This window comes from Epinephelus moara, chromosome 18 (genome assembly GCF_006386435.1).
Source record: "Epinephelus moara isolate mb chromosome 18, YSFRI_EMoa_1.0, whole genome shotgun sequence".
In the NCBI taxonomy this organism is placed as follows: domain Eukaryota; kingdom Metazoa; phylum Chordata; class Actinopteri; order Perciformes; family Serranidae; genus Epinephelus; species Epinephelus moara.
In genome coordinates, this window is record NC_065523.1 from 17457716 (window position 1) to 17476713 (window position 18998).

General features: G+C 40.4%; 1 protein-coding gene across 1 annotated transcript; it reads left to right on the forward strand.

Moving 5' to 3' along the window:
- The first annotated feature begins 433 nt into the window (after positions 1–433).
- On the forward strand, positions 434–18394 carry fmnl1a (formin-like 1a). The gene is made up of 25 exons (XM_050068386.1): positions 434–1020; positions 5780–5863; positions 6246–6332; positions 6430–6503; positions 7552–7635; positions 7738–7881; positions 8712–8820; positions 9146–9222; positions 9306–9399; positions 9773–9847; positions 9937–10047; positions 11788–11937; positions 12029–12130; positions 13277–13952; positions 14063–14187; positions 14298–14500; positions 14607–14841; positions 14933–15001; positions 15084–15164; positions 16098–16227; positions 16311–16474; positions 17261–17362; positions 17447–17542; positions 17775–17889; positions 18003–18394. The coding sequence occupies exons 1-25, from the start codon at positions 835–837 to the stop codon at positions 18065–18067; spliced, it is 3438 nt and encodes a 1145-aa protein (XP_049924343.1). The 5' UTR covers positions 434–834; the 3' UTR covers positions 18068–18394.
- The last annotated feature ends 604 nt before the right edge of the window (positions 18395–18998 follow it).

Below are 18998 nucleotides of genomic sequence, written 5' to 3' on the forward strand. Positions count from 1 at the left end.
ACCTGTCTTCCACATCAACCTGGCCTCACGTGAACTTAAATTAAATGACCAAAACAAATGTAACCCCATACAAGTTAAGCTGGCTTCAAGAGAAAGAATGGCTCCAGTGTAGTGAAAATGGATTCATGGTAATGTGAGAAAAGGTTTTCTTTGCTTGTTGGTTCATCTTCACCTGCTGTGGTTACACAGGTTGCCATAACCTTGGACACTCTTTCTGCTTTCTTTTTATTACTGTGCTGCCTTATCACACTCATCAATCACCTACTGCTTGCACGATACGCCCAACAGTTACCATGTTCATCTTCCACCCTGCCTTCCACCCCAGCTTCTGTTGCTGTCATGCACAGGAAGTTGCTCTTCTGCTTTTGTACTTTTGTGGTTTCTGTCTGCGTTACATAGTGTGTCACACTCCCCTCTCCTTCCTCTCATACACAGCCCTGTGTACTCACTCACTAGAGAAGTTGTCGGTCAACAAGTATAGAGAGTAGCAAGCAACGCTTAGGTGTGTCTTTTCGTAGAGCCAAGCAGGCCAAAACAAGGCTTGTTACCTTATCGTCAAAGGTGCTTGTAGACAGAGAGCAAAACAGGTTGATGAGAGGACAGGCATGAGGACGACGTACCTACTTTCATTACTCACCCCATCCGACATAGGCGGATTCAGTAGACCAGAGGCTTGATGTTCCTCTCCCTGAAGGCCCAAAGACTTGGTTTGATTTAAACCTGCTTCTTCTTGTTATTTGGAGTGTGTTGTCACTCTGTTTTGGAATACACTGATTTCTCAGGAGAAAGGGTTTGTTTAAAGCTTTCCTCCTGGATTACTTGTGGAGATTAGTGATGGGGAATGCGGCTGCAGGGGGCTTGGAGCAGGAACCGGCTGAGGTCCGAGAGGCCAGGAACTCGGTCGGAGGAGCTTCAGGAATGAGTGACCCCACTCCAACCTTGCAGAAGAAGCAGCCGGCTCCCCCCAAGCTGCCCATGCCCCCAGAGGAGGAGCTGGAGGAGCGCTTCAATGTGGTGCTGGTGAGTAGCTGCTCAGGAGACAAGAAGGCACGCACCTTTACCGCACATGAAAACAGATGTGACAGCTATGGTTCTTGTCGTAGAGGCTAAATGTGATGAAATGGTTCATGCAGGTATACGATTTAAAGTCATAGAAAAAAGTTGCTCTACGTAGTAAGTGTTCTGAGCCCTGGTTTTTGAACACTTAAGCTCTGTGACTGATTTATGCTGCCAAATCAATTCGACCTGAATACAGACTTGATATGATGTCAGCCCTTTTCTGTTTGTTGTCTAACACATTTTTATATTTAAATCCAGAGGCCCATTTTTCTGGTGTGTACACAGAGCCAGGCTTTACAAAATATCTGCTTTAAATGTGGTCTGACAAAGATCTAATTTTGCCCAATCAAATCTGCACAAAAGTCATCAATAAGTGCTTCGTTCAAAGCAGGGATATCACATTAAAAACAATAATATCAACAAGCTGGCGGATTCATCTAAGCACTTCTTTACTTCTCTGTTAGATTTGAAAATGTCAGAAACAGGGTGATTAGTGCATGCTCAGGCGGATGGCCCCAAGGGGAAGTTGAGCAACATATTTACATGAGTGAGACCATAAGACCGGAAAGCAAATGTTCCACCACTCTTTCAACAGTCTTACAACAAGCTGAAAAACATAAAGCCTCATGAGGAATACTTGAAGCATTTGAACATTCATTAAGAGTAATACATCAAAACATTTAGTTTAGCACCAGGGATTCTGACTCACTTAAATCTTTGATTATTTTTCAAGTGAAATAAACAACAAAAAATATATATTGTTTAAAAGTTTAATTTCTCAAGGCTGGTCTAAATCATGTGAGCTTAAAAAGTGAATTGAAGACAAACAAGACTATAAATTGTGATGTCATACCAACACACTGCAGCCTGCAGCTGCTCCATTAACATCAATAAGAAGCTCGGCTTAAGCTGAAGCTTAAGCTTGACAGCCTACACACTTTATCTCAAGTTTTACATCTAAATGGGCGTCATATAGCCCATCATTATAAATCTGCCCGCTGCTTACTGGTAAAAAAAAAATCAAATCTACCCATCTTTCAATTTTTATGACACTCCGTGTAAGTGTGACATCATGGGTTAAGGGGATGAATCGAAATCCATTGGTGTCCAGGTACTTTGCAGACACATAGATAATAAGCAAGCAGACGCTGTAACATTAGCTTACCTCCAATTATTTATGTAAAAAGAAAAAAACATCTTGACTCTTTAACTTTAAACCAGTTTACCTGTGCTAAATTTAAACCGTGAACCACAATAAAAAATACTAACAACAATAGTCAAGAAGGTGTTTCCTCCTCAGAGTACAGAAGGTAAAAAAATAATCATTAGATATTCACTTTTCCTTGAGAGTTAGGTGTTTGTTACTTATTTAATGAAACTTTTGTGAATGTCAGATGGAAGAAAGTAAGATCTTTTTGCCAGTGACAATTGCTGAATTTGTTGTAGCTACTATAAAAAAATGGCTAACAGGTTTTGAAGGTTTTTATTTTTTCCCTGGTAATGCCTTAACAATTACTTAAAAAATTGCAAACCTGAAATGCCAACACAATGTAAATATTCCCAAGAAATACTGTAACTCAGCTAAAATTACTGAAACAGTTGAAAGTTGGTGAATTTTTAAAACTCAGTTAAGGAGGGTCAAGATCTTATATGGGCTATTATTCAGAACTGACAATAGTTTATATGGCTTATATGGTTTATAGGCTTAACGTTATACATTAACACTTTCAGCATTCATGTGTGACTGTTTCACAGAAAACTTCTTGTCGAGACTTCTTGTCTTGAAATATCATCGTACAAGAAGACATGAAAATTCAGCTTGACTTGTGTGACATATTTTGCTCAGAAACGGTAGCCTGTGCCATTTCATGCCTACAACGCCCTCACAGACGTTACAAGAAAGTATGACCTCACTTCCTCTTTCAGTCGAAATACTTGAATGCAAACTTTAGAGAGACGCTGTACTCTTCTTCAAATTTTGAGAGTTCAGGATGTAAGATGTAACTAAAGAAAGAAAATGAGAAGTACATGTCATTGTTTCTAAACTTTGGAAATTTATACTCTTGTGAGGTCATGCAAGTGAACCTGCACACAAACACTCATGTGAGTCGTTTTACTTTTTCTTTTTTTTTTTTTTGTAAGTGAAGCACCACAAAACCCACAATGCGACCCCTCCCTTACCCTACCACGGATGAAGCACTAACTCCCCAGCAGCAAAGCAACCGTCCTTTTTCGTTTTTGCTTCTCTTTGTTTTATTTTTACGGTGTGAAAGAGAAATTATTGAGCAACGCCCAATGTCAACTGAAAGAATTAGTGTTGCTAGTGTGTTTGGAAGTATTGTGTCAGGTGTACAACCAGTGATGGGGCTGGTGCAGAGTGCAGCAAGTTGTGAAAGTAAAGGAACATTGAATAGGAAACTGACTTTGAGTTAAGCATAAATAAGAGTGTAATTATCCCCTCACTAACCAAAGCTCTTGTAATTTAAGGCTTTTATTTGAATGACTCGAGGATCATTCTTGTTCTAATTAATTTTTCAAGTATCTTGCCCTTTAATAACTTTTATGTCCTCGATTTCTCCACACAACCTCCTCCATTAGGTTCTGAATCATTCATAAGACTTAATTTGGGCTTGTTGAATCATTCAGTTTTTAAGTCATTTGCATGGGGGAATAACCTTTAAAACAGTCAAACATTTCACTGTAGGTTGAGGGTGATACCTCAAAGTGAAACTGCACTTTCTGGGCAGCATGTCCACTCCATATGATTGAGTCAACTTTCACCAAAGAGTTGTGGAGGTGGGGGGGGGTTCTTGATCTGTGTAAAATTCTTCATACAGTCGAGAAGATTACAGAAATATTATCTTATGTGATAAGATAAAAGTTCAATCTTGTTAAAAGTTGATGTAAAGAATTGCTGACTTTGATCATATGAATTAAAAAGGAGAGAAACCAACAAATAAATACAAAATGATCAGGAGTGGAGTGGGTTTTCTTAATCTTAAAGGTTGCACTGTGGCATAAAGACTCTAAGATCAACTCAATAATTTCTTTTAACCAAAAATATTTCTGTTCCGAGATACCCATTGACAACCATCAATACATATATGTAAACACTGAGTCATCTGTGTTTCCGGCAGGTAGTGAACACCCATCTCTTTTACCCAGAAAGTGCATTTGTGGTTTGGCCGATTTGAATACAGTTGCATAAGCAGGAAAGAGAAAGAAATTACAACATGTAATTCCTACAGTTTAAGGCAAGTCATATTTAAGACTTTTTCAGGCTATTCAATGCCAATCAGAATGAAATTTAAGATCAGCTTTACAGTAACTAAAGTCGAGGACAAGGGTAGAACAGAGCAAGGAAATATCAACCCAGAGGAAAAGGTTTGATGGTCACAATAGTCCTGTCTTTGTCTCACCAGAAATAAATCATCTTCTTATTTGGAGATTACTAAATTCTGATCTGTTTCTCCTAAACCCTCCTGAGGAGAAACAAGGAGCAGAAGAATAAATCAACTTCTTATTTGGAGAGTTCTTTTGCTGCACTCATAGGCTTCTCATAGGTTTCTCAACTCTGAGAACAGATAAAACACACAGAGTTGAGAACTGAATTTGATCACTGAGACAAATTTTTGAAATTGTGCACACACATTTATAAGCCAATCAAGTTTTCTTATGGATCTTACTGTTATCTCATTTCAGACAAATAAAGATTACTGTGGTGAGAGGGGAAAAGGAGCATTATAAGATCTTAAATTAGAATCAGGCTGAGATAAGAGGAAGATTATTTTAAGAAGAATGAGAAAATGGTTAAAACTTCATAATGATGTCATACTGAGCTTAGTTATGTTCAGGAGAAATAGGTTGGACAAAGAAGAGATCTTTTTTTTTAAAGATATTTTTTTGGCCATTTTGCCTTTATTGGACAGGACAGGTAAGTGTGAAGGGGGAGAGAGGGGGGATGACATGCAGCAGAGGGCCACAGGCTGGATTCGAACCCGGACCGCTGCGGCAACAGCTTTGTAGATGGGGCACCTGCTCTGCCACTAAGCCACCAGTGCCCCAAAGAAGAGATCTTATTTTGAATTTTCCTTTCCTCTTTGTAGCCTTCATTGGTAAAATATGTTGTGATTTTTGTCTCTCACTGTGCATGTGGGAATCCACTGCCTTGGTTTCCATCGTGCTGAATTTGAAAACATTTTTGTGTTAAAAACACTGAGCCTCATAAGCATTGCCTTGTACCGGCTTCCATGCTACAAAATCTTGGTTAAATAACTGATTTTTGTTGAACTTGCACTGGTAATGTTGTCCAGTTATGCCAGAGACATCCAGTAAATTATTAAAAGAAAGTAGATGTTACCAGTTTTTGAGAATTTACAGTATAGCTTCAGAAAAACGTGACTCATCATCAAAATCCCACTTTACATGTCATAGCATTTTTAAGACTTTTAAAAAATTGATTTAAGACATTTTAATACCAATTAATGCCCCCTTGTTAGATTAATGGATTCAGTGCCTTTTAAGACTTTTCAAGAATCAGTGGGAACCCTGTAATAATGTGTGCTGAGTGACACTGGAGGGTTTTTGTAGAGGAGACATGTGACAAATATAAAATTAAGGTTTCTTTTTACCCAGAGTTATATTTTTATTATATTTAGCTATTTGATGATTTCCAATTCTTTAGACTGAAACAGTGTCTCTCTTTGTCTCTCTCTTTCAGAGCTACATGAACTTGCCTCCAGACAAACTGAAGCTGTTGAGTCAGTATGACAATGAAAAGAAGTGGGAGTTAGTCTGTGATCAGGTAAGACCTTTGTTTCATTTATAATGAGCTGTTTTACAATTAACCCTCAAAATAGACTACATGTCTTGAAACTGAGCAGGACTCTGGCACCTGTGTCCCCACTGGGACAGAGGTGACACAAAGTACATAAAATACCCAAAGTGGATCTGTAGGAGAGAGCAGAGTGCAGTGTGAAAACCTTGCAACACAGTTTCTGTGGTGGCAAGTGATGGCGTCGGCATGGAAACAGAAAGCGGTTTGTGTTTGTTGTGTTAACTAGCACAGGCAATAATAGCTTCAGATGATGTGAGTGCTTGTAAACATGTCTCCAGTCCAGTCATCTTTCAGGGTTGTTGATAAAATAAACTCAGTTAAAAGCAGCTTGTGAATCCTTCTCCCCCAGGAGCGTTTCCAGGTCAAGAGCCCCCCGTCCACTTACCTGGCTAAGATCAAGAGCTTCTACCAGGATCAGGGAGGGGTGACTCGCAGGGTCAGTGTAAAACATCAACTTCCTTCCATGTATGACACATCTTAAATTTTCTGTCTGCGCAGTGATGTCTCGATACTCACCTCTTCTGCTTCTTTAGCTGAAGAAAAGGATCCAGGATGCCACCCAGGTCCTTAAAGATTTGGAGATATCTCTTCGCACCAATCACATTGGGTGAGTCCGTTAAGTTGGGTTGGGCCCTATTTGATGTTTATTTGATTATTGATGTGTGATGCAATTTATATGGTTTTGGTATATATATATATATATAGAGAGAGAGAGAGAGAGATAGATATACATATATGTAGGTCGTCAAACACCAACGCTTTGGATTGGTAGTCAGACCGAGCCACCAATCCAAAGTATCAGTATATGACAATCCAGAAATGAGTCTGAGCATTAGAAAACTTTTTCCAGAGTCACATACACAACCATTTAATGGTTCTCAGTGGAGATTTGTTGTAAACAAATAAAATGAATGTGTGTCCATGTACATTTGGTGCACGCGAGCATCACAAACAAAATAAGGACCCACTCCAACAAATATTGCTCCACAGTGCTACCAGATAGAAAACTTTATGTTTTCATTATTATGATAAATGGTCAGTTTCAGTTCACTGAGCATAAAAGGTGCTGTGCTCTGAAGAAAGACAGTTGATTCTTCAGTCTGATTCCCAGGTCGTCAAGAACTGACAATTCGGGTTGGTGGTTTGGTTGGACTACCAAATACCAGCATTGGTATTTGACGACCAGGGAATGAGCCTCAGCAATCAGCTATCTTTCTCCAGAGTTATCCATAGCACCTTTAACTTTTAACTGAACACCAGTCACTGTTTCTGCAACGCACCATTACAGGATGATATTAAAAGTTAAATTGCAGCGAAACAGTTGCACATAAAGTCAGCTAACAGGCTTAGTAATGGCAGTTATAACCATTACTATTTATAGTTTGCTAGCATGGGCCAACATAAGCTGCTAGTCTCATCCGAGTAAGGTTGAAACAAAAAACCACCTGCGTGTGTTAAATTGAGCAAGAGTGTGGTTTATTGCTTTACAGCATTTCCTCTGTAAGAGCAAGATTGGGTTATTTCTTCTTTCTAAAGTTACGTATTCGTATTTAGAGGTCCAATCTGAGTGCAGTATCTGTTAATTATAATTACAAAATATTTCTCTGTCAGTGTTTCATCCCTCATTCTTAATTTTGCTTTGGTTCTTTTTGTAGATGGGCTCAAGAGTTTCTCAACGAGCAGAACAAAGGTTTGGATGTTCTGGTGGAATACCTGTCTCATGCACAAAGTGACGCCTCGTGAGTACCAGCAGGGTGTGAAAAACTCTCTGCAAAATGATAATGCTACATAAATGAAGCTATTTTATCACAGCGGATGTTTATGTTCTATGAACTCTGTAGGTTTGATGTGGAGAGTGTTGAAAATGGTGGCACCCTGTCAGACAGAGGAAAACCGGCAGAGAGGTCAATGGAAGACTTGACCAAAAGCTCCAGCGGCTCTCACGCGCACGGGATGACCAGAGCTGCTCGGGCACTGACTGTAAGGTAAGAGCATGAATGATAATTAAGGTACAACAATTATAAAAAACAGAGTTCAGACCCAGAGATGTTCTATGAATTATATAATTATATCTATAAAGTGCACTCCATATCATGAATTTTTATTAAAGAGGAACTTTCGGCTTATTTAGTTGCCCATGTAATCAAAAAATAGAGTCATGTAAGACAGAAGTGGTGTGATGGTGGTGCACTGTAGTGCCATACAGGTGACCAGATGCCATGTCATTTTCTCAGAGCTGCCGAACTGTGTCAAATTTATCTGCATCTGTTTCACCTGTTTTGCATATCTAGGTCCAAATTTACAAAATCTTCATTATTAATACAAATGCTCTCATAAATAATGACAGCCCTGATCAACCAACCGCAAAAGATTCTTATTTTTGTAAAATATGAAACAAACAGTGCAGCAGGTTAAATGTCTTTTCATCTTTGTCAATATGCCATTATTATTTATTGTATAGCAGTTTTTGCTGCCCTTCTTATCCAATTTCATGGCCATCTTATTGCTAGACAGCAGTTCCTCTCAAAACTGAGACATTTCAACCATGACGAATACCTCCATTTCTCACACCGTCATTCATTCACATCCTTTGCTCATTTGTTGAGCATTTTATTCTTTATTTTCCTCTCCACCTGATGCCACATTTCAGCTGTCAGACAGACACAGTGGATGTACAAAATAATGCTGGAAGTCTTGTTACAATTGGCTGACTGTGTTGTTCTGGGCCTCAACATGAAACCATGTGCACATACAGTAGCTTCTCTTCTCTTACAGAGTTCATTCATGTGTCTGTGCACTTGTTATCCCTCTACAGAATAAGCTCCACTCTGGGGAACAAGATGCATAAGAAGTCCCACTCATCCAACCAGAGAGATGATGTACATGTGTGCATAATGTGTCTGCGAGCCATCATGAACTACCAGGTAGAGCCTTAACATACTCATGCTTCCCCTACAGTGCAAAAACAGTCACTTGTCTCATATTCTGTCATAAAATTGTGCTTTTAAAGAAAGGGATTTTTTTTGGGGGGGGCTGACATAAATCTGTTTTCCCACTGCTGTTTCACTTCACTGGTTGTGAGTGAAGCACAATTTTAAATCAAGCAAGTTGTTTGATTTAAAGGCTTATAAAACGCTTATTTTTTTACAGTGTTGTTTTTCTCAAACCAAACACAAACACTTTTCCTGCATCCTTTAACACACCAGCTCTCATGGGGAGCAGCTGTTCATGCTTTTCTTGTGCTTTCAGTCTGGTTTTAACCTGGTGATGACTCACCCGCGCTGTGTGAACGAGATCACCCTCAGTCTCAACAGCAGGAATCCCAGGTGAGTGCGTTTGTGTGTAAGACAACAAAAGTGTGTTTTATGTCTGCCTGTATCCATATCTAACCTCTAATGTGCTGCGACAGGACCAAAGCCCTTGTGCTGGAGTTGCTGGCTGCAGTGTGTCTTGTCAGAGGAGGACATGACATCATTCTGTCTGCTTTTGACAACTTCAAAGAGGTGAAATTAGTTTTTCATTAGTAATTTTGCTCTATTGCGATGACCTAATTTGACTTTGACTGTTGCTTGTTCAGTCATACCATTGTTCCAGACTTCCCCTCTTTCATTATTAGTCATCTTATGACTGCCACCATCCACCCCTCACATGCACTGTAGTGTTAATTTTATCCCATGTGGAGCAGTCATGTGTGTTTTATTCTAAATGCAAGTACAATGTACAATGAGTAGGAACTACACCCTGTTTGTGTGGCTTAGATCAGTTACTACATGTAATAGCTATAACTTGTCATACAAGACTAATTTTGCATTAATGTGCCCCCATGTGAGCACCAATTAAACTGCATATTCAGATAAGTTTCTATTTTTTTCTCAGGTGAGCAGAGAAAAGAACCGCTTTGAGAAGCTGATGGAGTACTTCATCAATGATGACAGCAACATTGACTTCATGGTAGGTCCACAAATGTATTACCTCATCACAGGCAGTCTGTTTGTCAAATAAAGGGAATAAGAATTAACTGTCATTGTGTCTGCCTCCAGGTGGCCTGCATGCAGTTCATAAACATTGTGGTCCATTCAGTGGAGAACATGAACTTTCGTGTTCATCTACAGTTCGAGTTCACTCACCTCGGGTTAGACAAGTATCTTGGGGTGAGTATGCATGATAATCTCAGTGGCAATGGGTCAGTGTAGGGCTGGCAGGATATCTGATTTTCACGACACCACACGCCATCAGAGCCAAAAGAATCACAATAACAATATAATTGTAATATATATATATATAAAAAATTAGAAAAAACTCCCACACTGGTGAGCTAACTTTTGTGAATGGTGTTTGGAACATTTAGCAGCTAGAGAGGCAAGTATTTTCCTCAGGAGTTCATAGACCATAAACGGAGCTCATAGAGATTAGACTCATATTCATCAGATGTACACAAACACAACTCCACATGAATGTTAATGTTGCTCCATAACTCCTGGATGTGTAAATAAGCAACTGTTTCCTGAGAAGTTATATCGTGGTCATAACTTGTTTCTCCTGCTCGCAGGCAGTCCACAATAGTTCAGATACTGCAGGTTTAAATATATATATATAATCTATCAATCTATCAATCTACCTATTCAAGGTCCCTTCAGTCAAGGTCACATTTTTTATGCATGCCATTTGCTGAGGTTTAAGTAACTTGTGGTGTCAAGCGGGTAAATTCTAATGCTCATAGAGTGCTGCAGAGATTATGGGTTTTTTTCAGTAGGCCCACCTAGGTGTTAACATTTCCCTGGTTCCCTCTACAAAAAGCCAATGGAATTTTTCTACCAGGTTTTGGATTAATGCAAAAAATATATGTTTAGTTTACTTACATATTTTGATTAGCAAGGTCATTTTCCACACAAGAACAGCAGTTACATGATTTTTTAAGCATAAATGCAATCGCTCAAAGTATGGAGTAAGTTGTGTTAGGCTATAAACAACTCACACTATGGTCGCATGACTAACATCTGCACCACAACAAGGCTATAAAGCTGTGTTTGGCGTGACAATGTTATGTTTGTCAGCAACCACCTTTTTGAAGACACGTAAGGCTTCAAAATTCTCAAGTAGGGTATCTAATGATGTATTTCATGTCGACCAAAACGTGGAAGCCTTTTAAGCTCTTGTTAACCACAAACCTTATTTTAGGCATCTAACCAAAAACCCATTCAAAGCACCCATCGACTCTGAGACGAGGGAACCGTGAGTGCTTAGATGCTAACTCATTTCCGTGTGGTGCAGGACTCAATTCTGCACCCCTCTATTCTCTTCCTCATTTAATAGGGTGTTGCTGCTGCATGTTCATCAGTTTTCCTTTACATTTTGCTGATGACAACCTGTTAATATCACATAACTTCCCTGTGCTAAATGTTTGTTTAGAAAAAATGTCTAAATTGTTTTAATAGAGCCATTCTCTCTCTATGTCAAAACATCCAACAGTATAATGTTAAACAATTAAATTATGAATCAATACCTCGATCAACAGGGAATGAATCGGCATCTATTTTGCAGTCAAATAATCATTTGTTTCACTTTAAATGTTGATTTCCTCTGTTGTACAATATTGTAAATTGAACATATTTGTGTTTATGAGTGTTGATTGAACTAAACAGAACATTTGAAGATGCCACAATGAGCTCTGGAAAACTGAGATAGACATTTTACATGATAATATAGATGAAACAAATCATCAAGTTATCAGGAAAATGGCCAAAATTATCAATTATTTGCAGCCCTGATAATATTTACTGCTAAAAACATAAGATGTATGAAAATGTTTTTTTTTATGAGACTTTTGCTGACACTTTAACCCGAATCAGTCCCTGTGCCATATGTCATTATTGTTTGTGCTTGTGTGTTAGACTCTGAAGGAAACAGAGAGCGAGAAGCTGCAGGTCCAGATCCAGGCCTACCTGGACAATGTGTTAGATGTAGGAGCCCTGCTGGAGGATGCTGAGAATAGAGGAGGGGTGCTGGAGCATGTTGATGAACTGCAGCACCATAACGTACAGGTCAGCTACAAATTAATTGAAACAGGAATTTCTATGAACAAGAAGAGGCTTTGACATTGTGATATTAAAGCGATGTTGTCTTGTGTTGCAGCTGAACACCCGACTTCAGGAAATTGAGAATCATTCTGCAGAGAGAATATCTGAACTTGAGACTCAGCTCATGCAGGCTACCAAGGAGACTGAGCTGCTTAAAGTAAGGGCTGCTTCATGACATGGATAATGTTTAATAAGATTAATTAGCCAAGCAAGGTGTGCCATTCTTACAGTGATTAGTTATAATGAGGTCAAAAGAGTGGCAGTTCACTTTATTTTAATAATCTTAATATGAAAGTAAAATCTAATTATCCTCAATATAAAATAAGAAAGATGAGAGTATTTGCACATGTCAAATAAATCTGTAAATGACCTTGCATTTTAGCCATCAACACTGGGGATAGCAGTGTCAGTCAGTCTGTGAGTCTGTTGTTCAATCATGTTTCAAGAGGATTACTACTAATGACTTTGGTGATCCCCTGACTTTTCCTCTAGCGCCACTATCAGGTTGACATATTTTGTTCAGACAAATTACAGTAATTGTTACAGAGTGCTCCAGCAATGATGAGTTTCTGTTGGCCAACATGGAAATTAGCTAGTTAATAATTAATTACCTTGATTTGCTTGTCGAAAAGTCAATAGGATTTTTTCATTGGATTTTTGCAGAAAATAAGCTCTGCGGCAAGCAAACATTCATGATAGTTATTTGTTTCGTTCAGCAAAATAATTTTTACAAATGAACACAACTTTTACGACCTTTGAAGCCTGCATGCAATTATCAGAAGTAAAAAACTAAGGTTAGGCTATAAATGAACTACACCACTGTCCCATGACCTAATATCACTTCTACAGCAGGGCTGTGGAGCAGTGTTGGCCGTGATGAGGTTCTGTTGTCTCATTTAGCCACTTGTTTTCAACTGCCTTTTTAAAGACACATAAAAGCTTCAAATGTCACGAGTGGGTTATCTAATACTTTGTTTTATGTCAAAGAACAAAATGTGAAAATCTCTTAATCTGTTAAAAACAGACCTAATTTTGTATTTATTTCCTGTGATGTCACCAACTAGCTTGTTGAAAGATGGCTGCACCTTGCTGGTGAAAAAGTGAAATATCTGGTTTTCTAACAAAACCAGGTGGACATCAAGTTTAATTGCAGTGTCATATGTTTCCTAACATTAAAATCAAACTAACCAAAGTCATATTGCCCACTGTTTCATCTCCACTTTAAAGCCTGAAGGTAGACTGTGTATTATATGTTCTTTGTAGAGATGAGCTGTGTTTTTATATTTGTGTTTGTGTCTAATAGGAAAGCCTGCGAGAGTCCTGTTCCCAGGTTAGTGCCTTGCAGCAGAGAGAACGGGAGCGCGAGCTGGACAGGGAGAGGGAGAAGGACAGGGAGCGTCTGAGTGCCTTCACCCCTCAGACGTCTTCAGAGCTGGAGCAGAAAATCCAGGAGCTGCAGGACAAGGGGCTGATCAGACTTGGACGCAGCGCCTCCGGAGGCCTGGACATCCAGGTTGTGCCTGTCACGGTGGTCGAATATGTTCAAGCTCCAGCCTCTGACACCCAGCCTAGCACTCAAATCTCTGTCACTGACTCTACTTCCCCACCGTCCAGCCTTCCTGCCTCTGTCCCTCCACCTCCTCCTCCACCTCCTTCAGGTGGTCCAGAGATGGTTGCCTCCTCCCCTCCGCCTCCACCTCCACCTCCACCTCCTGCTGGAGGCTGTGGGGCTGTGCCTCCACCTCCTCCTCCACCTCCTCCTGCACCTGGAGGAGGTCCACCACCTCCTCCTCCCCTACCCGGTGCTGGACCCCCACCACCTCCTCCCCCACCTGGTGCTGGACCCCCACCACCTCCTCCCCCACCTGGTGCTGGACCACCACCTCCTCCTCCCCCACCTGGTGCTGGACCCCCACTTCCACCTCCCCCACCTGGTGGTGGACCTCCACCCCCTCCTGGAGCACCAAACACTCAATCTGGTAAGGATGAATATGAAAAGTCCTGAAAACACTCACAACAGAATGAAACAGTGAAGAAAACAGTTAAGATCTTATTTGTTTGATTATTCCTCTTCCTTTTGTTTCCATAGGGGTTAAGACCAAGAAGCCCATTCAGACAAAGTTCAGGATGCCGCTGTTAAACTGGCAGGCCTTAAAACCAAACCAGGTGACAGGCACTGTCTTCAATGAACTGGATGATGAGCAGATCTTAGGGGTAAGAAGATGCTTTACAGTTTATCCTGTCTGAAAACTGCAGAGTTAACATCCTTTTTTATCCTAACCTTCTCATCTTCCTCTCTCTACCTCTCACTATGTCTAAAACAGGAGTTGAACATGGATATCTTTGAGGAACAGTTCAAGACGAGGGCCCAGACTAGTCCAACAGACCTGTCCAATATCAAGAAAAAGGTGGTCCAGAAAGCCCCCAGCAAGACATCATTGATTGACGCCAACAGGGCCAAAAATCTGGCCATCACTTTACGCAAGGGGGGAATGAATCCATCTGTTATCTGCACCGCCATAGAGACGTATGGGCTTTGTAGAAAACTGGTTGCACTGAATACATTTCTTGGCTATCCCTTATTCTCTCTCTCATACACTAACTGGTGCAATCTTCACTACTCTTTTGTACAGGTATGACCAGCAGTCTTTGTCCATCGACTTACTGGAATTACTCGAGCCCTTCATACCAACAGATTTCGAGATGAAGCTGCTGCTTAACTATGAGAAGGATGGCCGCCCGCTGGAGGAGCTCACCGACGAGGACCGATTTATTTTACGCTTTGGGAAGATTCCGCGTCTGAAGCAGCGCATAAGCACTCTAACTTTCATGGGCAACTTCCCAGATAGTGTCAAACGCCTGCAGCCGGTCAGTTTGTCAAATGCATTGTAACTTGGACCGAAACAGATTTAAGCTCTTAGGCAGATGTATTGATTTTTTGTTTTCACTTCATTCACAGCAACTGAACTCCATCATTGCTGCATCCATGTCCATCAAGTCTTCAGCCAAACTGAAAAAGATCTTAGAAGTAAGTAAAAGAGAATACAGCATGCTAATGTAGCTTCCAAATATGAGATTTTGCATAAATCGGCTTATGTGTTCCCCTTCAGATTGTTCTTGCTTTTGGCAACTATATGAACAGCAGCAAGAGGGGTGCAGCGTATGGTTTTCGGCTGCAGAGTCTGGACCTCGTAAGTAGCATTTGTTTGTACACTTACTCTTTCACTTTAAAGCAAGACTGTAACTTAAAAAAAGAAGAAACCACATATTATTGCTTTTACAAGTCAATAGTTGAACTAATAAGCAATAAAATTAACCTTTTATCAATTCAATACAGTCATGCTTTTTACTATTACAGCTAGGGTTGAGTATCAAACTCTGTACCTTTCAGGGTACTGATTGAATTATGTCAGTACTACTGAGTACCAATTCACATAAATCCACTGGAGCCAAATGTTGGTACCTGAGAGCGCATCTGGGTGAGAACACAGGGTTTAGAAAAGAGGCGAGAGTGACGCAAAGCGCTCCAAAACCTGGAAGTCAAGGCTGGCACCAAAGCTGTGTTGGGCTCTCTGTTAGCAACTCCGTCAGCTCCCCAGCAAGCCAAAACTGTCACAGCAGCACCGATCTGCCATGATAGTAAAGGCATCTGTTCTATTTTCTTTTCTATATTATTTTAGTAATAGCATAGTATCACTGCTAGACAAGAAGACACAAACACACACACAAGCAGACAGAAAATGAGTTTTGTGTGTAATTAGGAAAGAGCAGAGGAGCAGAATTGCCTTTTAGTCTACCATGTCACACATGTAGCTTGTTCAAAAATTACATTTTTGTTATTACAGAAAAAGTAAAGTATTGAAAAAAGGTATCTTTGGGTACCACTATCCAATTCTAGGTACTGGGACCAGGTTGGTATCGGTTCAAATGTGAATGGTACCCAACCCTAGTTACAGACTCACCTGGTTTAGAATGACCAGCGGCAAAACTGTAGCTAATGTTTGCAAACTTTAGATAGATTTACCATTACCCCATAATTGTCACTGGTGTTACTAGTTAAAAGTTACTAGTCTTGGTTTAAGAAAACTGGAATAATCAACTTTGTCAATGTTTTTACTTTTCAGCTGTTGGAGACCAAGTCAACTGACCGCTCGCAGACGCTGCTTCACTTCATCACCAGTATCATCCAAGAAAAATACCCTGACTTGGCCAACTTCTACACCGAGCTTCACTTTGTAGACAAAGCAGCCCTCGGTACATTCACACAAACTGTCAAGCTTTCCAGCTTGTGATCTAAATTGGAAGCGGTACTTAACTCATTTCTGTTTCTTTGCCAGTATCTCTGGATGGCATTCTTCAAGATATCCGCTCATTAGAACGGGGAATGGAAATGACCAAAAAGGAATTCCTGGTGCAGGATGACAGCCCAGTGCTGAAGGAGTTCATCAAAACCAACAGTGAGCAGCTGGAAACTTTGATCAAAGACAGCAAGACAGCACAGGTTAGCCCACAGTTCATTTCTACACAACACACAACTTACACACTTTTAGAGATTTGCACCAATCAGCCACAACATTAAAACAACTGTCAGGTGAAGTGAGTAATATTGTTCAGCTTGACACAATGCAATGTTCTGCTGGGAAACCTTGGGTCCTGGCATTCTTGTGAAAGCTACTTGACACGCACCATCCACCCATACACCATTACACATCAGGTAACCCCCCCCCTTGTGGCAACAGCACTCCCAGATGACAGTGCCCCCAACCCGTCAGCAGTACAATGCACCATCCAACACTGCAAAAACTGCTGGCACGAGGAAGGTGACCAGCTCAAGATCCCAATGGATCTCAGATCCCAATCCGATCAAGCATTTGTGGGATATGCCAGAACTCCACCTTGCAACCAACGCTCTGGTGCCAGACACCACAGGAACCCCTCAGAGAGCCTGTGTTCATGCTTCAACAGGTCAGAGCCAAGTCTGGTCCCAGGAGGCCCTACCATAAATCGAGCTTAGCTCTGGGGCACTGGCACGTCCCACTGATGCTTGATCAGATTGGAAACTGGGGAATTTGGAGGCCAGGTGCATTGTCTGGCTGAGGGGTTTGGCTGGGAAGTGCATGTCTAGGGACATCCACATGAATGCCAAGACCCAAGGTTTCCCAGCAGATCATTGCATTGTAATGAGATGATCAACATTATTGACTTCACTTGTCAGTGGTTGGTTTCAATATTGTGGCTATATTGCTATATTTTATGTTGTTGTCTAACTCTGTCCTTCTCCCTCCAGGAGGCATATGGTTCTGTGGTGGAGTATTTTGGAGAGAACCCCAAAACCACACAGCCTTCCATGTTTTTCCCATTGTTTGGACGCTTGATAAAGGCCTATAAGGTGACGATGTGTGGCTGGTTTCTGCTGTTTATCCATTACAGTTGTTGCATTGCATGTTAATTTTTTGTCCTTGATTGAACACAGACAGCACAGCAAGACATTGAGCGGAAAAAGAAAATGGAGAGTGAGAGCAGTGAGGAAAAAGTGTCATCATCACCAAACAAGCCCAACGTACAAAAGGTAAAATATTAAGGGTCCAGTCTTCAGAAATTATATATCAGAGATGTGTTTTAACTGGTATTCTTTTTTTAATGGTTTGTGTAATTTTAAAGTTTTCAGAAATACTTCACACAGCATAAACCATCATCTAAAACAAATCTGTGACTAAAACCCACGACACTCAAACTCTTACGGGGCAGGAAGTAATGAATTTACTTTGATTTCAAATGCTTTTTTAAAAAACTTTTGCTAGGGGCCAATGATGCCTAAGATGCCCCAGATGGACTTGATAGCAGAGCTGAAGAAAAGGCAGGTGAAACCGCAGGTACGCGAGGGGAAGGACGGCGCGCTGGAGGACATCATCACAGGTGCAGTAACCCAGTGCTTCCTGGAGGAGTCACATGGTGATATTTTAAGCATGTATGTTGCATGTTTGATGATTACATGCTGTTGAAACTCTCCCAACTTTGCTCTTCCTCAGATTTGAGGAACACACCATTCAGGCGGACAGATGGTCGACGGCCAGCCCAGCGTCAGGACACTTGAGCCACATCTGGTCCATGAGATTTTACAAATGTAACTGGAATCACACCCATGTATACAGACAGAAAAACACATTTAAAATGCTCTGTATATACAGTATACCAATAAATTAGCCATATGACAGTGTGTATTTTTGCCACCATTTTAGTGTGAATTTGTTGTGTAAATAGAATTTGAAGTTTGAACTATTTGATATTTTTAACAGTCCATGAATTTGATTACATATCTTGCTAAAAAATGTTCCTTCAGTGCCTCACAGCTTTGTATCATCTAAACTTGTAATGTTGTCACCTATGGAGTAATAAAACAAATCATGACTTTATTTTGAAACAGATCTACTGTATATGCATGAGGGTTTGCACTGACACATGATGCAACATTTACAGTTTATATCCACATTTTCTGTTGCTTAAAACAATAAGCCTCATGCAGCAACATTCTCCTAATTTTTTCTCTTAATTTTCCATTAAGAGAAAAAATAAGAGAAGTCATCTCCAGATGCACCAAATGCTCCATTCAAATCTGCTCTTACCCAGGTGTGCTGTAAGATAAATTCCACTTGATCATAAATTGAATCCACATGGCTGATTGTTAATGAGCACAGGTAATGCCCCCTAAGCACTACATAAGGGCAGGTATTGTGCCGCATGCAAATACTTTGGCATATGCCCAAGAAAAAACCTCAGCAATAGTGAAATCGATGTACTGTTTAATAAACTTCAACAAAGTAAACATGATTTTCCAGAACGTCAGTACTGGCATTACAGGAAGTCAAAAACACAGCAATGGCAAAACATTTGTGATGCTATAAATGCTGTCTCAACACACAAACTGGAATTAAAAGAAAAGGGCATGACATGAAAATAGAAGCAAAAAAGCATTGCCCAAGCCAAGCGCTCAATGATGACACCTGGAAGAGTACAGGAAATAACAG